Consider the following 26,799-nt stretch of genomic DNA (forward strand, 5'->3'; position numbering starts at 1 on the left):
TCTCTTTGGTTGGGAACAGAAACGGTGATGAAGAGAGGTAAGCATCTGGGAGCCCATTTCGGAAGACACACGCTGGGTTGGCCTGGGGCGCCCCGGGTGGCCCGGATTCAGGGGGCAGGGGGTGAACGGCCAGCAGACGGGCCTTTGGAGGGAAATCTAGCGCCTTCCTGTCGACCCCGCAAGTCCCACGTGTGGTGTGGGGCCTGGGAGAGGGTCTGCGTGAGAGGAAGAGCGGGATTCACCAGCGGGCTGGCCAGGGTAGGTGGGCGGAGCTTACCTGGGCAGGTGAGGGGCCCCGGCCCTGCCCCCATTCCTGAGGCTTGGCTGTGGAATCTTGCATCCACCCGGCCTGGCCGCCCCCCGCAGACCAGGTGCAGAGACGGGCGCCCTGGAGAGTGCTGGGTGTCGTAGTCACAGAGGCCACGTGCAGCCGTGGGCCAAGGCGTCACCCCCACCCACACCCAGGGGGAGCCTGTATCGAGTGCCGCTGGGACTGTGCCCACGTCAGCGGCGGCACACAGATGCCCCTCCCCCAGTTTCCATGTCCCACGCACCCCTGGGTCTGCAGGCAGAACCACGTGTCCAGAGAGTGGCCGGGAACCAGGAGCCATGTCCACGCTCCGACAGAGGGGTGGACCTGGAGCCCCATGCTCCGCCCCCCCGCCGGCACCTGAATCACGGCAGCACCACAGCCGGCTTCTGGGTGCCGCGCACCGAGAGGCCACGCCCTGTCCTGGGAGACGCGGGGGCAGCCCTGCCGCCGGGGAGGGACCTGGACCAGATGAAACTACAGCCTTAGATTGGCTGCCACTCCGTACCCAGCAACTGCACTGTGAGGGGTGGGCCCCGAAGACCCTGTGTGGGGGGCCGGGCATCAGGGGGGCGCCCCGAACCCGGAGGTCACCGGTCCGGTTCCTGGACAGGGTCGGTGCCCGGGATGTGAGCTCAGCCTCCATCCGCCACACGGGCGAGAGGCGACAGGTGGAGGTTTCTCTCTCAGCTCGACGGTTCTCTTCCTCTTTCTCCACCCCTCCCCCCTCTCTAAAAATGGATGCCTCTCTTCAAAGAGGCCACCAACCAGGTGCCAGCCCCGTCCTCCCCACCGCTCAGAGGGGACGACTCCCAGTGTTAGGGATGCTGACCAGGAGTGAGGGGGAGAGACACTGCGCAGGAAGTGTGTCCCATCTGGGGACAGTGCCGGCGTGGTTCTAGGCGCAGGGGCCCAGTGTGTGGGGACATTCGGGTGCCCACTTCTCAGAGGTGGCCTGGGACCCGAAGCCTTTAGGGAGATCACTGGCACCTTCTGTTGCAAGCAGCGACCCAGAAAAGCAGCACCGGAAGGGACCCAGCGGGTGGGAGAAGGGTGGGGTGCCCTGGACGTTTCCCTCCCAGAGGCCCCTTGGACGAGACTGGGGGAGGGGCTTGCTCAGGGGGTCCCCATGGTTCCAGTGGGGCCAGCTGCCAGGTCCTGAGACCCCGGGCCTGGCGTGTGCCCAGCCCTGCTGCACCTGCCCAGGTCAGAGGTCACCTTCGCAGATGAGCAGCTGCCCACTGCCACCTCCCAGCAGACCCCACGGCAGGAGGGTGGGCTCAGAAACGTTCCCAAGGCGGCCACGCCACAGGCCGCCCGCATGGGTAGTGTCCGGGCCAGGATCCCGCACAGCCCAGCCTCCCCCGCAGCAGGCTCCTGGCTGCGGAAGGTGGCGAGGCCACCCATGGCCCCGTGAGAACTTTTACCATGTGACACCTGACCTGTTGTTAGTCAGGGGCACCGACCTCTTTTCCCTCAGGTGATCAAATGAAAAATGACCACAGACGACACAATAGTAGACGTCTGGTGTGAATGAATCAAAATTATACCAATTTTGCTCATCAGATCAGCCGAAAGTGCAATTCATTTTCTGGTGTGACTCAGAATTGCAGTGGTTTGCTTGCATGTGCTGCGAGGGGGAAAGGGTGGGTGTGGCGGGTTTAAGGTGACACCTGGGTCTGTGGGCACCCCAGCCCCCGCCGCTCCTGGGGACCCTGGTGCCGAGGGGCTACTTGTGCCCTTCCCTTGGGCTCCCTGTGGAAGAGGTCCCCCAGCACGTCCACCAACTGCCGGGGACGTCTCTGGTGGCTACTGGGGACCTTGGGCAGCTCCTCACCTAACGGGAACCCAGGTTACAGGGAATCATCTGCACCCTGCTGACCAGCTCCCACATATACGAGCATGTCTTCTTCTGCACTCGAGGCATCAGCTGCGTCTTCTTCTTGGTCATCCCAGCCCCTGAGAGCTCCCCAAGGACGCTGCCTGGAGGACAAGGAAGGCTCAGTGAGTCGGGCCCTGTTCACAAACGGTGTCCTTGGCAGCGGCGGCCCAGCTGGACGCAGTGACTCTCTCTGGGAGAGCAGCGCACAGGGGACGCGGCACCGACGTCACGCTGGGGACACCCCCTGACCGGGTGACGAGGTCAACGTCACCTCAAGGTGCCGGGGACGTCGGTGCCCCTGATGCGGAGCTGTGGGCGGGGAGCTCCCCTCAGCGGGGTGCTGCCCACGGCCCGTAGCCCCCGCTGTCAGCAGAGAGGCAGCAGCCACGCCTGGGCGCAGCGGGTCCACAGAGCACCCAGCGGCCACCCCGCCACCCTCTCACGGCCGGGAACGCCAGCCAGGTCTGAGGGACGGTCCCAGGCCAGGGGACCAAGGACACGTGGTATCAAATGCCACGTAGTATCTGTCGTGAGCGGGACCCCGGGACGGGAGAGGGTCAGTGATACGAAAGGTGGTCACCCCATAAAGCCAAGTCTGGGGACTAGGGACTCGTAAGGGGACAGCGCTGGCTTCCTTTTAGCTGTGACCGCGGTGCCTGTCCCCTTGTCATGAAAGTCAGGGGGGCCGAAATGGTGGGACACGGGATTTCTGTCCTGTATCAAAGATCGTGTCTCAGAGGCGACCTCAGCGCCACCTGTGCTCACGCAGGAGGCCGCCTGCTCCCAGGACCTTGTGCACCTGAGGCCTGTGTCCCACAGCCCCCCGGCCGGCTGCCCCCGCACGGCACTGCCACTTACTGATGGTCAGTCCTGAGGGTGCTGCGATCCTGGCCACGGCTACCGGAAGCTATGGGCCGATCAAGAGCGGGAACCTGCGCAGCCTTATTTTCTCCTCCCCTGATTTGGAGCTCAGCAGCCTCATGGTGTCTTCCACTGTGATGAGTGTCTTCGAGGGCCTCGAAGGAAACCTTTCAGAGGAGAGTTTCAAGGGTATTAGAGTGTTTCCACCCAACACTGACTCTACCTAGAGTTTTAGGGACGGGTCCTCATTTTTGGGAGACAACCGTAGCTCCCCTGTGCGCCGAAGGAACAGCACCCAGGCATGTGACACACTGTCTGTCACCGAGAAAGCAGGGCTGCGGCTAGTTCACAGGCAATGACTGTGAAAGGCCTTTGCTTTGGAGGCCCCTGGTCCCTGCAATTTCAGAATGGGGGCAGGGTCACCTACCTCAGGTTCCGAGTCAGGAAAACATCAGAAGGCCCGGCCCCACCCGCCCCCCAGCCCCTCTGCCCCCAGGCCCCCACGGGGGGCTCCATGCATCCCACCCCCTGACAGGGCCCCCTCACACCTCTCAAAGGGCCTTTTCAAAGGCCAAGCAAGCTTCCAGCCGCCCCTCCCCCAAAACCCATCTCCCCTCCTAAAACGTTGACTGCCCCTCCTGACCATCTCCAGAGCAGCACCTGGGGCTCGTCCCCCAGGGGGCAGGTGTGCTGACTAGGACGTGTGCCCGGTAGGACCCGCCTTGCCCACCTGTCACCTGCCCCCCTCCACAGGCCTATTACAGCGGGAGGGACGCACAGGCTACCTCGGGGGGTCACACACCTAGCTACAGGGAGAGGTGACCCCCACACAGCCCAGGGTGAATGAGGAAGGAGACACGCGAGTGGGTGGGTACTATAGGGGGGTCGCACCACGAAGGCAGGGTTACCGTGGTGGTCGCACACACGCACACCAGGGCTAGGTCAGGCGGTGAGCCCCCCCCACCCCCCACACACCAGATGATAGTGGCCGGTGACACCCACTGCCGCCCAGATACTCTGGGAGATCAGGACCAGCGCCCCCTGGTGGTGCGGGCTGGGGCCCTGAGCACCCCCCGGCTCCAGGGGGTGGGCCCTGGCCAAGGAGCTGGGGGCCAAGGTCTCCCAGAGACGGGGCTCCCTCCTCCCTTAAGTTTTCCTTCCTGCGAATAGAGGTGGCCCGGCGGGAGGGCCTCCCACCCACCCCCGGGAGGGTCCCACAAACCCAGGGAGGACAGGGCGGTGCTCACTCGCTGGCAGCACACGGCAAGTGGCATGTGGTGGCCAATCAGCCGGGAAAGGCGGGGCTCAGGTGGGGGTCAGGCGGGGACAGGAGCTGCCAGCAGTCCCCTTACCGACTGAACACTGGGAGGGGACCACTCCCCAGTTACACACGCTGACCAGGAGTGAGGGGGAGAGAGACTGTGCAGGAAGTGTGTCGCATCTGGGGACAGTGCCGGCGAGGTTCTAGGAGTGGGGTGGGGGGGCCCAGTGTGGGGGAACTTCAGGTGCCCACTTCTCAGAGGTGGCCTATGACCCGACGCCTTTAGGGAGAGAAATGACACCTTTTACTGCAAGCAGCGAACTGAAAAGGTGGAACCGGATGGGACAGTAGGGCCCGGGGGCCTGGGGGTGAAGGGCTGGGTGCCCTGGCGTTTCCCTCCCAGGGGCCCCTCGGAAGGGGCCGAGGGGAAGGGCTCGCTCAGGGGGTCCCCATGGTTCCAGCGGGGCCGGCTGCCAGGTCCCAAGACCCGAGGCCCGGCGGGGCGCCCACTCCTGCTGCACCTGCCCGGGTCAGAGGTCACCTTCACAGATGAGCGGCTGCCCTCCTCGACCTCCCTGCAGACCCTACAGCAGGAGGGTGGGCTCAGACACCCGCCCCACGCGGCCACGCCACACAATCCCATCCTGTGTGATGTCCAACCAGGATCCTGCACAGCTGAGCCTCCCCCGCAGGGGGCTCACAGCAGCTGAAGGTAACACAGGGTGGGGCAGGGCACCCCAGCCCCCGGGGCCCTCCCACGACAGCCCACGGCCCGAGGGGCTAATAGCTGTACCTCACCTCGGCCCCGAGCTCGTTGGTGACAAAGTGCACTAGCATGGTGGCCAGCTGTTGCTTCAGGGCCACACTGCCCATGACCAGTCCGGTCAGCGTCACAGCATCTGTCCAATCCAGGTCCTTCACAATGGCCATGAACTCATTGTACAGCTTCTCCTGCTTAGCGGGCGGCAGCTCCATGAGGATCTGAGGGACAGACTGAAACTGTCCACTAGTCATCCAGGCCCCAAACAGCCCCCCGACAGCAGCCCCTGGAAGACAAGAAAAATTCAATGAGTTGTGCCTGCATGTAAACGGTGGCCTTGAGCTCGCTGAGAACTGGTCCCCATTAAGACAAGCGGGTACTTTCAGGAGTGGTTACAGCTGGCTGAACCCCAAGTCCGAGCTAATCACCACTGGTTTCTCCGGTCACAGCCCGGGGTTTGAGTGACAGCCCGGGGCCGGGCCCCTGGGGAATCTCCCTGTCCCTAGTCCAGAGGAAGCAAGGTCACCTCCCTCCCAGGGACCAGGGGACATCGGCCCAACTTCATCCCCTGGCAGGTCCTGGTTCCCACGTGGGAGTAGGTGGGAAACAAGGACAGGTGACTGTCAGTCGTGGTTGGCAGCTTCTCCTGCCCGGGACAGTTTAACTGGGAGCGGGGACGCCCTCTCTGAACAGCTCACGTGAACTGACAGACGGTACGGTCCCCCCCCATGGGTGCCCCTCCTGAGGGCACCTGTAATGATGACGATGGGGGAGGGGCCGCCCAGGGACTCCCTGAGGCCTCAGTCTGCAGGACACATCCCTGGGCAGGGCGTCCTCCGGGTCTGCGGGACACGGGGGCCATTTGCAGACACCTGCAGGTCGGAGACTCGGACACAGGGGCTGGTGTTTCCCAGGACGCGGTTTGTGACAGAGACCGTGTCTCAGAGGCGACCTCAAGGCCACCCCTCCTCACGGAGGTCGCAGCCTGCTCTGAGGGCTCTGGGGACCTGGGGCCTTTGTCCCTCAGCCCCCGGGCCGGCTGCCCCGCTGGTACTTACCGACAGCTAGGCCCGGTGGGCCACCAAACAAGCCACCAATGAAGGTCACGGCACCAGTGACTATAGCCCCCTTCCCTGAGTGTTTGACGGCTGCTTTCATTTTCTCCTCCTGTGATATGGAGCCCAGCAGCCTCATGACATCCTCTACTGCGATGGGCATCTCGGCGGCGTGGGAGGAAGCGTTTCTGGAGAGAGATTCCAGAGTGTCAGAGCGTTACCACCCAAAGGCGACTCTCCCCAGAGTTTGGGGGACGGATCCTGATTTTTGGGAGGGCACTGTAGCTCCTCTGTGCGCGTGAGGGACAGCACCCAGTCATGTGACACGTTCTCTGTCACCGAGAAAGCAGGGCTGCGGCCAGTTCACGGGCAAACAGAAGTAGCGGGCGGATGGAAACTCTTCTGTGCTTTCCAGTGACCTCTGCCCGGGGACAAGGAGGGACCTGCCCGCGTTCAGTGCAAGTGAGGCAAGGCCTGGATGAGTGTGGGGTGTCCCACCCAGTGTCCTCTTGGGAGATGTCCTCCTGGCCTCTCCCAGACAGGACACCTGGGCTCCAGACAAGCCCGAGAGGGGGGAACTGGGGACTCGGCCATCGAGACACAGGCCTCACACCCTCCCCGCTGGCACTGGGACTCCAAGCAGGGTGTTGGGTCCCGGCCTGTGGGGTGGTCAGCCCTTCCCCCGGGCTGGATTCTGGAGGGGTGAGGGGAGCGCTGCCAGGTGCCCGGGGAGCGGGGACCCCGCAGACCCTCGGATGTGGTGGCTCTGGGTCAGCATCCTGCCGCTGACCTCCACCCCCGGCCTCCAAATCCACCCCTGGGGAGGCAACCCACTTCTACTCACGGGTTGGATGAGGCAGAACGATGGGGCAGCCACAGAATAAGAGAAATTAGACAGTCCCAGGGTCTAATGTAACTGTGGGTGGGACTGACCTTTGGAACAATGATGACGGAGCAGTTCTATAGGCTCAGCAACCTGGGTCCCGCTATCCCTGACTTCGGGGAAATGGGAGCTTGGCAGGAAAGGGCAGGTGGGGCCAGAGCAGGGCAGGGACAGGTGGACTCACGATCATGGTCATGTGGTTGGAGTGCCCCACCTGGACACCTTCAGAGGCGCCTCTTCCTGCTTCAGCTGGAGCCGAGGCTGGGGCCCCTCCCCTCCCAGCTCCCCCCTCCCCCGCCCCCTGCATTCAGGGCTGACCCCTGCAAACAGTCATCGAGGGGGCCTGTGGGGACGATGGGGGTCGACTCCATTGGTCTGTGCCTTCTGGTTGGATGAGGGTGCTCTGAGCAAGGAGTGTCCACGCCCGTGTCTCATGTACCGGGACCCCCCGAGCCCCGGGAAGGAGCTGCGAGTTCTCAGACCTGCCCTGCGGACCCTCCCACCCCATACTCAGGCTCCAGAACGCCCTGGGCTGCCGGGAGCGCTGGGGGGTCCCGGGCTCAGAGCCTGTCCCTGCTCCGACTCCTAGGTGTCCTGGGTCTCCCCAAACCCTTCTGGCTTCGGGACCCTCTGCTCCCCAGCAGTGACCACCTGCAGACAGAGCTAATGCGCACCTCCTTTCCAAACGAGGGCCCCTTTGGCCCTCCCAGAGGTGAGGAGTGTCAGCTTGCCAATGTCAGAGTCATCAGACGGCACCCGGCAGAAGCCAGTCCGAATGGGGCGGGAGGGCAGGACTGATCAGCCTGGGCAGCGAAGCAAACAGCAGGGGCTGCCACCTTTCATCCCGAAGAACCGTTTGCCAAGGTGATAAGAACGTTGTCCTCGTGGCCCTGGACTGATGGTCAGGGGGCTCCGAAGTTACTACGCTGCTCAGAATCAGTGTCACTCTGACACGCTACCGGCACCCAGAGACAGGCCTCCCTTCTGCAGTGGCACTGTCCCCTGCCTGCCTCTGGCCAGAACGGTCCTTGGCCTTCTGCCAGAATCCGGCCTCCCGCCCGAGCCCTTCCGGCTGACCTCAGGCTAACGCCTGCTGCTTCACTGTGAAAGGCCTTTGCTTTGGAGGCCCCTGGTCCCTGCAATTTCAGAATGGGGGCAGGGTCACCTACCTCAGGTTCCGAGTCAGGAAAACATCAGAAGGCCCGGCCCCACCCGCCCACCTGCCCCTCTGCCCCAGGCCCCACGGGGGCTCCATGCATCCCACCCCCTGACAGGGCCCCTCACACCTCTCAAAGGGCCTTTTCAAAGGCCAAGCAAGCTTCCAGCCGCCCCTCCCCCAAAACCCATCTCCCCTCCTAAAACGTTGACTGCCCCTCCTGACCATCTCCAGAGCAGCACCTGGGGCTCGTCCCCCAGGGGGCAGGTGTGCTGACTAGGACGTGTGCCCGGTAGGGACCCGCCTTGCCCACCTGTCACCTGCCCCCTCCACAGGCCTATTACAGCGGGAGGGACGCACAGGCTACCTCGGGGGTCACACACCTAGCTACAGGGAGAGGTGACCCCCACACAGCCCAGGGTGAATGAGGAAGGAGACACGCGAGTGGGTGGGTACTATAGGGGGGTCGCACCACGAAGGCAGGGTTACCGTGGTGGTCGCACACACGCACACCAAGGCTAGGTCAGGCGGTGAGCCCCCCCCCACCCCCCACACACCAGATGATAGTGGCCGGTGACACCCACTGCTGCCCAGATACTCTGGGAGATCAGGACCAGCGCCCCCTGGTGGTGCGGGCTGGGGCCCTGAGCACCCCCCGGCTCCAGGGGGTGGGCCCTGGCCAAGGAGCTGGGGGCCAAGGTCTCCCAGAGACGGGGCTCCCTCCTCCCTTAAGTTTTCCTTCCTGCGAATAGAGGTGGCCCGGCGGGAGGGCCTCCCACCCACCCCCGGGAGGGTCCCACAAACCCAGGGAGGACAGGGCGGTGCTCACTCGCTGGCAGCACACGGCAAGTGGCATGTGGTGGCCAATCAGCCGGGAAAGGCGGGGCTCAGGTGGGGGTCAGGCGGGGACAGGAGCCGCCAGCAGTCCCCTTACCGACTGAACACTGGGAGGGGACCACTCCCCAGTTACACACGCTGACCAGGAGTGAGGGGGAGAGAGACTGTGCAGGAAGTGTGTCGCATCTGGGGACAGTGCCGGCGAGGTTCTAGGAGTGGGGTGGGGGGGCCCAGTGTGGGGGAACTTCAGGTGCCCACTTCTCAGAGGTGGCCTATGACCCGACGCCTTTAGGGAGAGAAATGACACCTTTTACTGCAAGCAGCGAACTGAAAAGGTGGAACCGGATGGGACAGTAGGGCCCGGGGGCCTGGGGGTGAAGGGCTGGGTGCCCTGGCGTTTCCCTCCCAGGGGCCCCTCGGAAGGGGCCGAGGGGAAGGGCTCGCTCAGGGGGTCCCCATGGTTCCAGCGGGGCCGGCTGCCAGGTCCCAAGACCCGAGGCCCGGCGGGGCGCCCACTCCTGCTGCACCTGCCCGGGTCAGAGGTCACCTTCACAGATGAGCGGCTGCCCTCCTCAACCTCCCTGCAGACCCCACGGCAGGAGGGTGGGCTCAGACACCCGCCCCCACGCGGCCACGCCACAAAACCTCTTCATCCGTGATGTCCAGCCAGGATCCTGCAGGAGGCTCATGGATGTGGAATTGGGGATTTAACCCACTGCACCTTGAGAATTTTTAAAACAGGCAACACCTGACCTATTGGTGAGGCGCACTGACCTCTTTTCCTTTAGACAGTCAAGTAAAACTGACTGACAACGGACAACACAAAACCGACGTCTCGTGTGAATGAATCAAAGTTATACGAGTTTTGTTCATCAGATCAGGCAAAAGCACAATTTATTTTGTGGTGTGATTCGCCTGCGTGTGCCATGAGGGGCAAAAGGGTGGACGTGGTGGGTTTAAGGCCATGCGGGGAGCTGTGGGCACCCAGCCCCCACCACTCCTGGGGACCCGCGGCCCTCGGGGCTAGAAGCCAAACTGCACGTCGGTCTTCAGCTGCGTCTTGAAGAAATTCACCAGCATGTCCTGCAGCTGCTGCTGGAGTTTGTCATTGCTCATGACCTTGTTGATCAGGTCTGTGGCATCCTTCCAATCGAGGTGCTTCAGGATGGGCGTGAGCTCCCTGAGCAGCTTCAGCTGCTCAGCGGGTGACAGCTCCATGAGGATCTCAGAGACAGGCTTGAAGGGCTTACTGGTGCTCCAGGCCAACAGCCCCCCGATGACACCCCCTGGAACAGAAGGAAGGCTTGGTGAGTCAGGCCCTGTCCTTAATAAGTGATGGCTTTCGGCTCCCTTGGGAGCAGGTCCCTGCCGCGATGAGCAGGCACCGCCGGCTCAGCTCAGCCTGGCAGCGCAGAGGGCACGGCAGATGTGGCCTCACCTTGTGGACTCGGGTAACCGGCACCACGGTGGGCCCTTCCCAGAGCCCCCCTGTCATGGAGGCAGCGCGAAGCGTGTCCCCTCAGAGCTCTGCTCACGAAAATGCTCTTGCTGGGCTGGAGGTTTCCGTTTCCCTTGAACACCTTCTCGCAGAGGGGACTGCCGAGAGGCGAGTGCACTGTCAAGAACCACCTCGGGACTAAGCATTTATTCATTGAGTGGCTGCTGTGCTCCTGGCCCCTGCACTCTGCAAACTTCCAGGGAACTCGCCTGGCTAACGGGCCCTACACACAGATGAGGAGACCTTTTCTCTGGAAGCAGTGTTCTCCAGACCACCCTCCAGAGCGGTATGGTGATAGGTAAAAAGTTTATTTGTTTTTTATAGGCTTTATTTATTTAATGTTAGGAAGAAGGGAAGAGAGGAGACAGACAGGGAGAGAAGTGTTGACGTGCGAGAGGAACACGAATCAGAGCCTCTTGCACGTGCCCTGACCGGGGACCCGGCCCACACCCCAGGCGTGCGGCCTGACCAGGAATCAAACCGGTGGCCTTTTGCTTCACGGGTCGACACCCATCCCTCTGAGCAACGCAGGTCGGGGCAAAGGATGCCAAATTTAACATATTCAACTATTGCTCTTTTTGCTACCTTCAAAGGGCACAAACATCATTGCAAATGTAAATTTCTTGTCAAAGTGAAGGGACTGTTTAACAACTGGAGGACCTTGTACCACTACGAAGCTCCTTCTCACTGGGTCGGGTCAGGCGTACAGCAGGAAGATCAATGTGGAGCCGAGATCTCAGGGTCAAGTGCCTTTAGGGGCCAGGCAGGTGACTGAGTGGGGTAACGTGGGCTGAGTGGGCCTGTGGCGACCCGAAGCGGGCTTTCTGTCAAAAGGACAAGGGCCCCCCATGCTAGCCAACTGCTGACACACAGAATACCAGAGTTTTACCTTTAAACACCTCATGTGACACAATATCACCATTCAGACATTTAAAAGCTGAGGCTCAGCTGGACGCAGTGACATTCTCTGAGAGAGCAGAGCACAGGGGAACCGGCAACGACGTCACGCTGGGGACACCTGGCAACACCCCCTGACCGGGTGACCCAGGTAAACGTCACCTCGAGGTGCTGGGGAAGTCGGGGCCCCTGACGCAGAGCTGTGGGCGGGGAGCTCCCCTCAGCGGGGTGCTGCTCACGGCCCATAGCCCGGGCGGTCAGGAGAGAGGCAGCAGCCACACCCGGGTGCAGCGGGTCCACAGAGCACCCGGCGGCCACCCCGCCACCCTCTCACGGCCGGGAACGCCAGCCAGGTCTGAGGGACGGACCCAGGCCCGGGGACCAAGGACACGTGGTATCAAATGCCATGTAGTATGTGTCGTGAGTGGGACCCCGAGTTGGGAGAGGGTCAGTGATGGGAAAGCTGGTCACCCCATAAAGCCAAGTCCGGGGACTAGGGACTCGTAAGGGGACCGCGCTGGCTTCCTTCCAGCTGTGACAGCTGTGCCTGTCCCCTCGTCAGGAGCGTCAGGGGGGGTGAAACGGGGGGGGGACACGGGATTTCTGTCCTCTGTCTTTGTAACTTCCCTGTTCCTGTGACACCCTTCACGAGAAGTTTCTCTGAAGGACGCAGCCGGGCCAGAGAGCACCCTCTCAGGGGGCATGGGGCACAGCCCCCCCACCCCCCACCCCCCACACGGCCCAGGGGAGAGAGGCCGGCCCCCCACCCAGAAAGAGGCACGGTGGCCTGGGCCGGGCTGCCCTCGGCCTGGAAGGACAGGAGCCACCTGCGGAGGACGGCCATCGCTGACACGTGTCACCGAAGTCTCCCCAGGACACAGGCAGTGTGCACACCGCCCTCAGGAGCCGTCTCCCCCTCTCTCCACTTCTGCGGGACCATCAGTCTGTGACCGTGGGCAGCGGTCAATGCCAAGAGTCACGGGAATGGTGACCAGCTACCTACCCACTCTCTGGAGAAGAGAAATTCCCGTTTCCTGGGAAACGGAGGCTCCTGCCCGTGACTGGGGTGGCAGGCAGCCACCGCCCCCTCCCTGCGGACCTGTGTTCTCCAGAAGCCCCCTACTCAGTCCCGCAGAGGCGCCCCCACAGGGCGTCAGGGCGGGGGCTACCGGGGCAGGTGGAGCCAGCCGGCCTCCCCTGAGCACCTCAGAGCGGGGGACAGACGCAGACCCGACCACTGAGGCGGGAGGTGCGGGCTTGTGGCCCCCCTCACCCGCCACCGCCTGGCGGCTGCAGCCGGGACTCACTGACGCGGAGTGGAGAGAACATGCAGGGGTGGGAGGTCTGGGGGGCCACACGCTGCCTCTCCCCCTCTGGGGCCCCCGCCCGACGACACGTCTAGGATGTCCATCCTGCCACCCCAGGGACAGCAGCCCAGGAGGCCGGGCCGGTGAGCCCGGCAAGGGGCGCCCCCAGGCTGAGAGGGGTCACCACCCCAGCATCGGGAAAGGATCCCCCGGGACCGAGGACCAAGAGGCCCTGCACCTGGCCCAGGCTGCCTGGTGCCTGGGGCCGCCCGGGAGTCTCTGCTGAGACCGAGTGCCAGGCGGCTCCGTTCCTGCAGCGGGTGGCCCTGGGCTGCAGGGCCCATCACAGGCCCCTCCCCAGGCCAGGCCGGAACACACCCAGCCCCCAGTTGGAGTCACAGCCCACGGTGCTGGTCACCGCTGGTTGCTCTGGTCACAGTCCGGGGTTTGAGTGACAGCCCATGGCCGGGCCCCTGGGGAATCTCCCTGTCCCTAGTCCAGAGGAAGCAAGGTCACCTCCCTCCCCGATGGAGGGGACATCGGCCCAACTTCATCCCCTGGCAGGTCCTGGTTCCCACGTGGGAGCCGGTGGGGAAATGAGGGCAGATGACACTGTCCATGGTGGTGGTTGGCAGCTTCTCCTGCCCGGGACAGTTTGACTGGGAGCGGGGACGCCCTCTCTGAACAGCTCACGTGAACTGACAGATGGTACGGTCCCCGCCATGGGTGCCCCTCCTGAGGGCACCTGTAATGATGACGATGGGGGAGGGGCCGCCCAGGGACTCCCTGAGGCCTCAGTCTGCAGGACACATCCCTGGGCAGGGCGTCCTCCGGGTCTGCGGGACACGGGGGCCATTTGCAGACACCTGCAGGTCGGAGACTCGGACACAGTGGCCGGTGTTTCCCAGGACGCGGTTTGTGACAGAGACCGTGTCTCAGAGGCGACCTCAAGGCCACCCCTCCTCACGGAGGACGCGGCCTGCTCTGAGGGCTCTGGGGACCTCAGGCCTTTGTCCCTCAGCCCCCGGGCCGGCTGCCCCACTGGCACTTACCCACAGCTACGCCCGGTGGGCCACCAAACAAGCCACCAATGATTGCCCCAGTGCTCGCCACAGAGGCGCCCTTCAAGGAACGCTTGATGGTCGCTTTCATTTCCTTGTTCTTTGCAAAGTGGCACAGCAGCGTCATGGCGTCCTCTTTCACAAGGTTGGGCATCTTGGTGGTCTGGGAGGAAGCGTTTCTGGGGAGAGATTCCAGAGTGTCAGAGCGTTACCACCCAAAGGCGACTCTCCCCAGAGTTTGGGGGACGGGTCCTGATTTTCGGGAGGGCACTGTAGCTCCTCTGTGCGCGTGAGGGACAGCACCCAGTCATGTGACACGTTCTCTGTCACCGAGAAAGCAGGGCTGCAGCCAGTTCACGGGCAAACAGAAGCAGCGGGCAGATGGAAACTCTTCTGTGCTTTCCAGTGACCTCTGCCAGGGGACAGGGAGGGACCTGCCCGCGTTCAGTGCAAGTGAGGCAAGGCCTGGCCGAGTGTGGGGTGTCCCAGCAGGTGTCCTCTTGGGAGATGTCCTCCTGGCCTCTCCCAGACAGGACATCTGGGCTCAGGACAAGCCCGAGAGGGGGAACACGGGACTCGGCCACCGAGACACAGGCCTCACACCCGCCCAGCTGGCACTGGGACTCCAAGCAGAGTGTTGGGTCCCGGCCAGTGGGGTGGACCGCCCTCCTCCCCCGCTGGATTCTGGAGGGGTGAGGGGAGCGCTGCCAGGTGCCCGGGGAGCGGGGACCCCGCAGACCCTCGGACATGGTGGCTCTGGGTCAGCATCCTGCCGCTGACCCCCACCCCCGGCCTCCAAATCCACCCCTGGGGAGGCAACCCACTTCTACTCACGGGTTGGATGAGGCAGAACGATGGGGCAGCCACAGAATAAGAGAAATTAGACAGTCCCAGGGTCTAATGTACCTGTGGGTGGGACTGACCTTTGGAACAATGATGACGGAGCAATTCTATAGGCTCAGCAACCTGGGTCCCGCTATCCCTGACTTCGGGGAAATGGGAGCTTGGCAGGAAAGGGCAGGTGGGGCCAGAGCAGGGCAGGGACAGGTGGACTCACGGTCATGGTCATGTGGTTGGAGTGCCCCACCTGGACACCTTCAGAGGAGCCTCTTCCTGCTTCAGCTGGAGCTGAGGCTGGGGTCCCTCCCCTCCCCTCCCAGCTCCCCCCTCCCCCGGCCCCTGCATTCAGGGCTGACCCCTGCAAACAGTCACCGAGGGGGCCCGTGGGGACGATGGGGGTCAACTCCATTGGTCTGTGCCTTCTGGTTGGATGAGGGTGTTTGGCCAAGGACAGTCCACGTGGGTGTCCAGTGTATTTGTGTTGGCCAAAAAGTATGTTACTTATTTTCCCATAAAATAAAAGACACATATTTCATTTTCAACAATATCATTATTGTTTTGGATATTTTCAATATGCTGGCTGTCTCCTGCTATTGGCTTGTTGTGAGCAGAGGGCATGTTCTTGAGAAACATCTTCCAATGCATGAGACAGCCTCACAGCAAAAAATTATTTGGCTCAGTTGTCAGTGGTACCAAGAAACATGGCAAGCCACTTTTAACCCTTTCAAGCAGTCACACCTCCTTGTCCATATGCTGCACAAATTCTTTTTGCATTTTATTTGTGTTTTCGCCATTCCTGAAATAATAAAGCATAGCATGCAGAAAATATTGCTTGTATTCTTCTGAGTTCAATAATAAAATAGCTACACCAAAATTCACCAATTTGGATAAGCTTTTTTAAAAAAGATTTTATTTTATTTTTCTTCTTTTTTAAAGATATTTTATTGATTATGCTATTACAGTTGTCCCATTACCCGTCTTCACTCCCCTGCACCCTGCATACCCCCTCCCACTCACATCCCCCCCCTTTAGTTTATGTTTATCTGTCATACTTTCAAGTTCTTTGGCTTCTACATTTCCCACACTATTCTTGCCCTCCCCCTATTTTCTCCCTACCATCTATGCTACTTGTTCTCTGCACCTTTCCTCTTCTCTCCTCCTCCCACTCCCCTGTTGCTAACCCTCCATGTAATCTCCATTTCTGTGGTTCTGCTCCTGTTCCAGTTGTTTGCTTAGTTTGCTTTTGTTTTTGTTTTAGGTGTGGTTGTTAATGATTGTGAGTTTGCTGTCATTTTCCTATATGTGTTTTTTATCTTCTTTTTCCTAGATAAGTCCCTTTAACATTTCATATAATAAGGGCTTGGTGATGATGAACTTTGTTAACTTGACCTTATCTGAGAAGCACTTTATCTGCCCTTCCATTCTAAATGAAAGCTTTGCTGGATATAGTAATCTTGGATGTAGGTCTTTGCCTTTCATGACTTGGAATATTTCTTTCCAGCCCCTTCTTGCCTGCAAGGTCTCTTTTGGGAAATCAGCTGACAGTCTGATGGGAACTCCTTTGTAGGTAACTGTCTCCTTTTCTCTTGCTGCTTTTAAGGTTCTCTCCTTCTCTTTAATCTTGAATAATGTAACGATGATGTGCCTTGGTGTGTTCCTCCTTGGGTCCAACTTCTTTGGGACTCTCTGAGCTTCCTGGACTTCCTGAAAGTCTATTTCCTTTGCCAGAATGAGGAAGTTCTCCTTTATTATTTGTTCAGTAAGTTTTCCACTTGTTGCTCTTCCTCTTCTCCTTCTGGTACCCCTATAATTCAGATGTTGGAATGTTTAAAGATGTTCTGGAGATTCCTAAGCTTCTCTTCATTTTTTTGAATTCTTATTTCTCTATTCTTTGATGTTTGGTTGTTTTTTTCTTCCTTCTGATCCACTCCATTGATTTGAGTCCCAGTTTCCTTCCCATCACTGCTGGTTCCCTGTACATTTTTCTTTATTTCATTTAGTGTAGCCTTCATTTTTTCACCTAGTTTGCACCCAAATTCAACCAATCACGTGAGTGTCCTAATTACCAGTGCTTTGAACTGTGCATCTGATAGGTTGGCTATGTCTTCATCACTTAGTTGTATTTGCTCTGGAGCTTTGATCTGTTCTTCCATTTGGACCATTTGTTTTTCCATTTTGACGCACCTGTGACGTATGAGGGGCGGAGCCTTAGGTGTTCACCCAGGTGGGGCAACTCACGTCACTGCGTTGTGACGCTGTATTTGTGGGCGGGGTCCAAGAGGGAACAACGGCCCTTGCTCCGCTCTCTGCCAGATTTTGGTCACTTCCTCCACTTCTCACAAGCAAACTGGGCCCTTCTGGTGCTGGTTCCCGGGTGGGTGGGCTTGTGCACGTTCTAGGACCCCGTGGGTCTCTCCAAGGAACTCTCCAGGGAGGCGGGGGGTTTCTCCCTGAGCCTCAACCCCCACAGGTGTTTTTAATCTGTGGTTTGAGGCTTTAGTTCCCCGGGCTGGGGCCCCGGGTTGCCAGGTCTGTGTTGCTCCCCAGGTGTTCCTGCAGGTTTATCTGCGCACGAATGTGGGACCACCTGCTCCACCCGCCGCCACCTTGCCGCGAGTCCTCTCTGCCCGGCTGCCCACCTCCGCCCCTCCTACTGGTTTGGATGAGTGTTTCTACTTGAACTCCTTGGTTGATGGAATTCCATACAGTTCGATTTTTCTGGCAGTTCTGGTTGCTTTTTGTTTTTACATTTGTTGTTGTTCTTCTGGTTGTGCGAGGAGGCACAGTGTGTCCACCTACGCCTCCGTCTCGGCCGCAAGTCTGAAAACAAGTTCTAAAAACCACCCCCTCCTCCACCAACGCTTAGACCTCGGTTAACTAGATTTTTTTTTGAACTAGAATAATTTAGGAAAAGCGTCTCTGCAGGTGAGGACAAGGTGTAGGCGGTCACCTATGTCCTGTCGGGGTCCCAGGGGCAGGAGCCTCGGCTTCCCGACCCAGCCGCGTGCTCAGCGAGGCCGGTCTCTGCCGCGAGTCCTCCCCCTCGCCCCCTCCCTCCACAGACGCCCACAGGGCTCCTGCCACAGCACCGGCCGGCTCCGCTCTCACCGCCGACCTCAGCTGGAGCCTCGGAGCAAGCGTCCTGCTTGAGAGAGGCGGCTGCCGAGGTACGGACGGTAACTCAGGTAACAGTACGGGGATGGGGGAGAATAAAATATGGTGGTGTGATGGATACTAGAGAGATGGGATAGACAGATAGGTAGACAGATAGGTAGAAAAATGCATAATGGATGGATGGATAATATGGGTGGGTGGAAGGATGGAGGGACAGACAGGTAGAGATCTAGAGATACAGACAGTGCGACTTGTCTTTGGGAAACGAAGAGGCCTCACCACTGAGGCTCCAGCAAGGTGAGCCCTGGGGGCGGATGTTTAAGACTCTGCAGGCAGGGAAGGCCCGGGAGCTGCCTCGCCCGGGCCGCTGGCACCCCTCCGGCCTCTGCTCGCGGTGCTTTCCGACCCAACGTTGGCGCCCCTTGCCAGCCTCACAGTCCTGCTGCTGAGAGGGCTCGGGCCGCGTCCCTAGCACCAGACAGCGCTGGCTGGTGACACACCTGTCCCCGCGCTGTCACCCGAGGTCTGGTCGCCTCCCCCAGGGCGTGGAGCCCCCATGGTGAGGGCAGGGCTAAGCGAGGTTTGAACGGGGCGTGTTGTCCTCCCAGAGCCGGCCCAAGGCCAGTGCCCGGGTACACGGTTCAGTCTTTCTAAAGGGTCTGTCGGCCTCACGGGGACACACCCCGGTGCCGGCCGGTCGGCTTTGCTGGGCCCGGGACGAACGGACGCTCCGGACCAACAGGTGAGCTGGGCGGACAGCAAGCGAGTCCCCTCCGATCCCCGGCCTCCAGGCCTCGCCAGGCAGGGCCCCGAAGGTCAGAGCCTCCCTCGGGACCTCAGCGTCCACAGATCCCCCCAGACTCCCCTGCCCCGTGAAGCCAGGCCCGGCATCGACCATGCAGTCTGGATGACCTCCGAGGTTCCCGGCACCGGGAAGTCACTGCCCTCCCGACCCCGGTCCTCGGTCACCTCCCCTCAAGCACCCACAGAGCAAGGGCGGGTGCCAGAGCGCCCTGGGGGGCGGCAGGAGCCCCACTGCCCGGCTGGGGCAGGGGGCCTCGGGTTTCTGTTCCGAAGTTTTACGTTCTGGATGTTTCACACACGGCCTTCTGATGGACTCATCTACCGGGAAGCTAAAGATACCCTCAAATAACTAAAAATAAACCCGAACTGCTAAAAATTCAGCATTTCTCCCCCTCGCCCGTGCCAGCTGGGCCTGTCTGCTTTCCTTCCAGCACCATCGGGCCCACAGACCAGACGCACAGAGTGAGAGCTGCCGCCCAACCGCAGCGTGCGCGGACGCCCTCGGAGGGCACTGAGATTCCCTCCTCCCTCCCTCCCTCCCTCCCTTCCATTTCTTTTCTCTTTTCTTTTTTTTCCTTTTCTTTTCTTCTTTTCTTTTCTTTTCTTTTCTTTCCTTTTCCTTCCTTCCCTCCTCCCATTTCTTTTTTCTTTTTCTTTTCTCCTCTTCTCTTCTTTTCTTTTCCTCCCTCCCTTCCTCCCTCCCTCCCTTCCTCCCTCCCGTCCTTCCTTCCTTCCTTCCTTCTGTTTCTTTTCTCTTTTCTTTTTTCTTTTCTTTTCCTTCCTTCCATTTCTTTCCTTTTTCTTTTTCTTTTCTTTTCTCTTCTTTTCCCTCCATCCCTCCCTCCGTCCCTCCTTTCCTTCCTTCCATTTCTTTTCTCTTTTCTCTTTTCTTTTTCTTTTCTCTTCTTTTCTTCTTTCCTTTTCTTTTCCTTCATCCCTCCCTCCCTTCCTTCCTTCCCTCCTTCCATTTCTTTTCTTTTTCTTTCCTTTTCTCCTCTTCTCTTCTTTTCTTTTCCTCCCTCCCTCCTTCCCTCCCTTCCTCCCTCCCTTCCTCTCTCCCTCCCTTTCTTCCTCTTTCTTCTCTCTCCTCCTCCCTGCCACCCTCTCTCCTCTCCTTCCCTCCCCACTCCCTTCGGTTCTGCATCTCAGGCCCCTTTACGTTGCCATTTAGGAGAGTTTTGTCCCCGTGCCGCCTCCGGGGTGTCCTCCCTCTGGCTGCTGCCCCTGAGGGACCTGCTGGCCTCTGGGAGTGCCACACAGAGCCCCCGAGGGACAGTCCGGGGGACCCCGCAGGGCCCAAGCCTCACATCCAACCCCATTTCCAGGGGGGACTTTCACACACATGTCTGCCGTGGAAATCAATCAGGTAAATTGATAAGACGCCCTCCTCCCCACAAACTACAGAATGCACAGTCAGCAGACCAGTGGGAAGAACGAACCTACTAAACACACATGTTCGCACTCCACCTGCTTACGTCACCGGGGTCCTGGGGGGAGGCCTTGCAAAGGCGGGGGTCTGCAGGCCCCGCAGACCTCCCCGGGGTGTTGTTAATGCACAAGGAAGGCATCAGTTTCGAAGGGATGAATGGGAGACGCTTTTCTGACTTATGGTTAGAAACAGAAAAAATGGCAATGGCATGAAATACAGCGTCTGCAAACCTATTTCGGAAGACACACGCTGGGTTGGCCTGGGGCGCCCCGGGTGGCCCGGATTCAGGGGGCAGGGGGTGAACGGCCAGCAGACGGGCCTTTGGAGGGAAATCTAGCGCCTTCCTGTCGACCCCGCAAGTCCCACGTGTGGTGTGGGGCCTGGGAGAGGGTCTGCGTGAGAGGAAGAGCGGGATTCACCAGCGGGCTGGCCAGGGCAGGTGGGCGGAGCTTACCTGGGCAGGTGAGGGGCCCCGGCCCTGCCCCCATTCCTGAGGCTTGGCTGTGGAATCTCGCATCCACCCGGCCTGGCCGCCCCCCGCAGACCAGGTGCAGAGACGGGCGCCCTGGAGAGTGCTGGGTGTCGCAGTCACAGAGGCCACGTGCAGCCGTGGGCCAAGGCGTCACCCCCACCCACACCCAGGGGGAGCCTGTATCGAGTGCCGCTGGGACTGTGCCCACGTCAGCGGCGGCACACAGATGCCCCTCCCCCAGTTTCCATGTCCCACGCACCCCTGGGTCTGCAGGCAGAACCACGTGTCCAGAGAGTGGCCGGGAACCAGGAGCCATGTCCACGCTCCGACAGAGGGGTGGACCTGAAGCCCCACGCTCCTCCCCACACTGTGGCCTGAGTCACTGCAGGACCACGGCCGGCTTCTGGGTGCCGCGCACCGAGAGGCCACGCCCTGTCCTGAGGGACGCGGGGGCAGCCCTGCCGCTGGGGAGGGACCTGGACCAGATGAAACTACAGCCTTAGATTGGCTGCCAGTCCGTACCCAGCAACTGCACTGTGAGGGGTGGGCCCCAAAGACCCTGTGTGGGGGGCCGGGCATCAGGGGGGTACCCCGAACCCGGAGGTCACCGGTCCGGTTCCTGGACAGGGTCGGTGCCTGGGATGTGAGCTCAGCCTCCATCCGCCACACGGGCGAGAGGCGACAGGTGGAGGTTTCTCTCTCAGGTCGACGGTTCTCTCCCTCTTTCTCCACCCCTCCCCCCTCTCTAAAAATGGATGCCTCTCTTCAAAGAGGTCACCAACGTGGTGCCCTCCCTGTCGTCCCCACCCCTCAGAGGGGATGACTCCCAGTGTTAGGGACGCTGACCAGGAGTGAGGGGACAGAGACACTGGGCAGGAAGTGTGTCACATCTGGGGACAGTGCTGGCGTGGTTCTAGGTGCGGGGGAGGGGCCCAGTGTGGGACATTCGGGTGCCCACTTCTCAGAGGTGGCCTGGGACCCAAAACCTTTAGGGAGATCAGTGGCACCTTCTGCTGCAAGCAGCGACCCGGAAAAGCAGCACCAAACGGGACAGTAGGGCCTAAGGGGGTGGGAGAAGGGCGGGGTGCCCTGGATGTTTCCCTCCCAGAGGCCCCTTGGATGAGACTGGGGGAGGGGCTCGCTCAGGAGGTCCCCATGGTTCCAGTGGGGCCGGCTGCCAGGTCCTGGGACCTCGGGTCCGGAGGGGCACCCACTCCTGCTGCACCTGCCCAGGTCAGAGGTCACCTTCGCAGATGAGAGGCTGCCCACTGCCACCTCCCTGCAGACCCCACGGCAGGAGGGTGGGCTCAGAAACGTTCCCAAGGCGGCCACGCCACAGGACGCCTGCATCGGTAGTGTCTAGGCCAGGCTCCCGCACAGCCCAGCTTCCCCCGCAGCAGGCTCCTGGCTGCGGAAGGCAGCGAGGTCACCCACGGTGCCATGAGAATTTCTAAAACAGGGACACTGACTTCTTTTCCTTTAGACGGTCAAAGAAAACGGACAACGGACAACACAAAGTAGACGTCTGGCGTGAGTGAATCAAAACTACATGTATTTTGTTCATCAGGTCAGCCAAAAGCACAGTTTATTTTCTGGTGTGAATCGCTTGCGTGTGCTGTGAGGGGGACAAGGGTGGGCGTGGCGGGTTTAAGGCGACACGGGGCTCTGTGGGCACCCAGCCCCTGCCCCTCCTGGGGACCCCTGGCCCCGAGGGACTAGAACCCAGACTGCACTTTGGTCTTCAGCTCTGTCTCGATGAAACCCACCAGGACGTCCGCCAGCTGCTGCTGGAGCCTCTCACTGCGCATGACCAGAACCATCAGATCCGCCTTGTCCATCCTGTCCACATTGCAGATGACGGCCTTGACCTTGTCCAACAGCTTTTGCTTCTGGTTATGCGACAGCTGCTGGATAATCTCACTGACGGGCTTACAGGGCTTTGATATCCCAGCCCCTACAAGTCCCCCGAGGGCACTGCCTGGAGGACAAGGAAGGCTCAGTGAGTCGGGCCTGTTCACAAACGGTGTCCTCGGCAGCGGCGGCCCCGCTGGACGCAGTGACTCTCTCTGGGAGAGCAGCGCACAGGGGACGCGGCACCGACGTTACGCTGGGGACACCTGGCAACACATCCTGACCAGGTGACCCAGGTGAACACCACTGTGAGGTGCCAGGGACGTCGGTGCCCCTGATGCAGAGCCGTGGACAGGGAGCTCCCCTCAGCGGGGTGCTGCCCACGGCCCGTAGCCCCCGCTGTCAGCAGAGAGGCAGCAGCCACTCCCGGGCACAGTGGGTCCACAGAGCACCCGGCGGCCACCCCGCCACCCTCTCACGGCCGGGAACGCCAGTCAGGTCTGAGGGACGGTCCCAGGCCAGGGGACCAAGGACACGTAGTATCAAATGCCACGTAGTATCTGTTGTGAGCCGGACCCCGGGACGGGAGAGGCTCAGTGATACGAAAGGTGGTCACCCCATAAAACCAAGTCTGGGGACTAGGGACTGGCAAGGGGACAGCGCTGGCTTCCTTCCAGCTGTGACCTGAGACTTTTATCCCATAGCCGCCAGGCCGGCTGTCCCAGTGACGCACTGGCACTTACCAACAGCCATTCCTGGGGCGCCGCCAAGGAGGACACCAAGCAGGGCCCCAGTTACAGCCAGCCCAGCAGTCTTCTTAGAGCGCTGGACAGGCACTCTCATGTTCCTCTCGTCGGAAATAAAGCCCAGCATACTCACAACATTTTCCACCATGATGAGCACCTCGGCGGCGTGGGAGGAAGCGTTTCTGGGGAGAGATTCCAGAGTGTCAGAGCGTTGCCACCCAAAGGCGGCTCTCCCCAGAGTTTGGGGGACAGGACCTCATTTTCGGGAGAGCACCGAAGCTCCCCTGTGGGTGTGAAGGACAGCACCCAGTCATGTGACACGTTCTCTGTCACCGAGAAAGCAGGGCTGCAGCCAGTTCACGGGCAAACAGAAGCAGTGGGCAGATGGAAACTCTTCTGTGCTTTCCAGTGACCTCTGCCAGGGGACAGGGAGGGACCTGCCCGCATTCAGTGCAAGTGAGGCAAGGCCTGGATGAGTGTGGGGTGTCCCAGCAGGTGTCCTCTTGGGAGATGTCCTCCTGGCCTCTCCCAGACAGGACATCTGGGCTCAGGACAAGCCCGAGAGGGGGGAACACGGGACTCGGCCACCGAGACACAGGCCTCACACCCGCCCAGCTGGCACTGGGACTCCAAGCAGAGTGTTGGGTCCCGGCCAGTGGGGTGGACCGCCCTCCTCCCCGCTGGATTCTGGAGGGGTGAGGGGAGCGCTGCCAGGTGCCCGGGGAGCGGGGACCCCGCAGACCCTCGGACATGGTGGCTCTGGGTCAGCATCCTGCCGCTGACCCCCACCCCCGGCCTCCAAATCCACCCCTGGGGAGGCAACCCACTTCTACTCACGGGTTGGATGAGGCAGAACGATGGGGCAGCCACAGAATAAGAGAAATTAGACAGTCCCAGGGTCTAATGTAACTGTGGGTGGGACTGACCTTTGGAACAATGATGACGGAGCAATTCTACAGGCTCAGCAACCTGGGTCCCGCTATCCCTGACTTCGGGGAAATGGGAGCTTGGCAGGAAAGGGCAGGTGGGGCCAGAGCAGGGCAGGGACAGGTGGACTCACGGTCATGGTCATGTGGTTGGAGTGCCCCACCTGGACACCTTCAGAGGAGCCTCTTCCTGCTTCAGCTGGAGCTGAGGCTGGGGTCCCTCCCCTCCCCTCCCAGCTCCCCCCTCCCCCGGCCCCTGCATTCAGGGCTGACCCCTGCAAACAGTCACCGAGGGGGCCCGTGGGTCGATGGGGGTCGACTCCATTGGTCTGTGCCTTCTGGTTGGATGAGGGTGTTTGGCCAAGGACAGTCCACGTGGGTGTCCAGTGTATTTGTGTTGGCCAAAAAGTATGTTACTTATTTTCCCATAAAATAAAAGACACATATTTCATTTTCAACAATATCATTATTGTTTTGGATATTTTCAATATGCTGGCTGTCTCCTGCTATTGGCTTGTGGTGAGCAGAGGGCATGTTCTTGCGAAACATCTTCCAATGCGTGAGACAGCCTCACAGCAAAAAATTATTTGGCTCAGTTGTCAGTGGTACCAAGAAACATGGCAAGCCACTTTTAACCCTTTCAAGCAGTCACACCTTCTTGTCCATATGCTGCACAAATTCTTTTTGCATTTTATTTGTGTTTTCGCCATTCCTGAAATAATAAAGCATAGCATGCAGAAAATATTGCTTGTATTCTTCTGAGTTCAATAATAAAATAGCTACACCAAAATTCACCAATTTGGATAAGCTTTTTTTAAAAAGATTTTATTTCATTTTTTTCTTCTTTTTTAAAGATATTTTATTGATTATGCTATTACGGTTGTCCCATTACCCGTCTTCACTCCCCTGCACCCTGCATACCCCCTCCCACTCACGTCCCCCTCCTTTAGTTTATGTCCCTGTGTCATACTTTCAAGTTCTTTGGCTTCTACATTTCCCACACTATTCTTATCCTCCCCCTATTTTCTCCCTGCCATCTATGCTACTTGTTCTCTGCACCTTTCCCCCCTCTCCTCCTCCCACTCCCCTGTTGCTAACCCTCCATGTGATCTCCATTTCTGTGGTTCTGCTCCTGTTCCAGTTGTTTGCTTAGTTTGTTTTTGTTTTTGTTTTAGGTGTGGTTGTTAATGATTGTGAGTTTGCTGTCATTTTCCTATATGTGTTTTTTATCTTCTTTTTCCTAGATAAGTCCCTTTAACATTTCATATAATAAGGGCTTGGTGATGATGAACTCCTTCAACTTGACCTTATCTGAGAAGCACTTTATCTGCCCTTCCATTCTAAATGATACCTAAATGATACCTTGCTCTATCGCTTGATAGAGCAATCTTGGATGCAGGCCCCTGCCTTGCATGACTTGGAATACTTCTTTCCAGCCCCTTCTTGCCTGCAAGGTCTCTTTTGGGAAATCAGCTGACAGTCTGATGGGAACTCCTTTGTAGGTAACTGTCCCCTTATCTCTTGCTGCTTTTAAGGTTCTCTCCTTCTCTTTAATCTTGGGTAATGTAATTATGATGTGTCTTGCTATGTTCCTCCTTGGTTCCAACTTCTTTGGGACTCTCTGAGCTTCCTGGACTTCCTGGAAGTCTATTTCCTTTGCCAGAATGGGGAAGTTCTCCTGTATTATTTGTTCAAATAAGTTTTCAATTTCTTGCTCTTCCTCTTCTCCTTCTGGTACCCCTATAATTCAGATGTTGGAACGTTTAAAGATGTTCTGGAGGTTCCTGAGCTTCTCCTCATTTTTTTTTGAATTCTTATTTCTCTATTCTTTTGTGTTTGGTTGTTTTTTTCTTCCTTCTGATCCACTCCATTGATTTGAGTCCCAGTTTCCTTCCCATCACTATTCGTTCCCTGTGCATTTTCTTTCATTTCTCTTATTGTAGCCTGCATTTGTTCATCTAATTTGTGACCAAATTCAACCAGTTCTGTGAGCATCCTGATCACCAGTGCTTTGAACTGTGCATCTGATAGGTTGGCTATCTCTTAGTCACTTAAAAGTACCGATTGTGGGGCTTTCAGTTCTGTTTGAGCCATCTTCCCCCCCCCCCGCCCCCGCCTATGGTCTAATCGCACCTGTTATATGTGCGGGGTGGAGCCTTAGGTGTTCACCAGGGCAGGGCACCCCAGTCACTGGGTTGTGACTCTGTATGTGGGGCCAGGGTCTGAGAGGGAACAGTCGCACCTGCTCTGCTCTTTGTTGGACCTCAGTCCCTTCCGCCGCTTCTGCCAAGCAAACTGTGTCCCTCTGGTCCCATGTGGGTGTGCTTGTGCACACTGTGGGACCCTCCAAGGACCTCTCCTGTGAGGCTGGGAGTCCCTCCTTTGCCTCAAGCCCCACAGGTGTCCTCAGTCAGTGTCCCAAGGCTCTATTTCCCAGTGCTGGGATCCTGGGTTGTGCGCAGTGCCTTGCTTCACAGTCGCCCCCTCACTGGGTCTGCCGGTTGCCACCCCTCAGTCGGGGTCTGCCAGCTGTCACTTGTGCGGTCAGGGTCCCTCTGCTGTGGTCTTGCACGTCCTGGATGCCTTATGTGGCTGGTCCCATCACTCTCTGCTCTCCTTGCCCCAACCTGCGCCTGGCTGTCCGACTCCGCCCCTCCTACCGGTCTGGATGAACAGGTCTATTTTAACTCCTTGGTTGTCCAACTTCCATACAGTTCAGTTTTCTGTCAGTTCTGGTTGTTATTCTGATTCTAAATTGTTGTTGTCCCTATCTTGGTTGTGCGAGGAGGCACAGTGTGTCTACCTATCCCTCCATCTTGGCCGGAAGTCCTGATAAGCTTTTTTTTTTA

The 26,799-nt window shown here is 59.3% G+C and overlaps 3 protein-coding genes across 3 annotated transcripts; all 3 read right to left on the bottom strand.

The window, feature by feature from the left end:
• Nucleotides 1–1,843: 1,843 nt before the first annotated feature.
• LOC123805875 (protein C19orf12 homolog) lies at nt 1,844–7,016 on the bottom strand. Its single transcript, XM_045818704.1, has 5 exons — nt 6,974–7,016; nt 6,133–6,317; nt 5,113–5,360; nt 3,051–3,220; nt 1,844–2,293 (listed from the first exon to the last, which is right to left on the bottom strand). Exons 2-5 carry the CDS (start codon nt 6,290–6,292, stop codon nt 2,164–2,166), a joined length of 708 nt encoding a protein of 235 aa, XP_045674660.1. The 5' UTR covers nt 6,293–6,317; nt 6,974–7,016; the 3' UTR covers nt 1,844–2,163.
• A 2,852-nt stretch (nt 7,017–9,868) lies between these two features.
• On the bottom strand, nt 9,869–14,681 carry LOC123805878 (protein C19orf12 homolog). Its single transcript, XM_045818707.1, has 3 exons — nt 14,603–14,681; nt 13,760–13,947; nt 9,869–10,291 (listed from the first exon to the last, which is right to left on the bottom strand). The coding sequence occupies exons 2-3, from the start codon at nt 13,920–13,922 to the stop codon at nt 10,029–10,031; spliced, it is 426 nt and encodes a 141-aa protein (XP_045674663.1). The 5' UTR covers nt 13,923–13,947; nt 14,603–14,681; the 3' UTR covers nt 9,869–10,028.
• A 7,300-nt stretch (nt 14,682–21,981) lies between these two features.
• On the bottom strand, nt 21,982–23,994 carry LOC123805879 (protein C19orf12-like). Its single transcript, XM_045818709.1, has 3 exons — nt 23,862–23,994; nt 23,022–23,206; nt 21,982–22,405 (listed from the first exon to the last, which is right to left on the bottom strand). Exons 2-3 carry the CDS (start codon nt 23,170–23,172, stop codon nt 22,143–22,145), a joined length of 414 nt encoding a protein of 137 aa, XP_045674665.1. The 5' UTR covers nt 23,173–23,206; nt 23,862–23,994; the 3' UTR covers nt 21,982–22,142.
• Nucleotides 23,995–26,799: the final 2,805 nt, after the last annotated feature.

This window comes from Phyllostomus hastatus, unplaced genomic scaffold (assembly GCF_019186645.2).
Source record: "Phyllostomus hastatus isolate PE091 unplaced genomic scaffold, TTU_PhHast_1.1 phas_scaffold_345, whole genome shotgun sequence".
Lineage (NCBI taxonomy): Eukaryota > Metazoa > Chordata > Mammalia > Chiroptera > Phyllostomidae > Phyllostomus > Phyllostomus hastatus.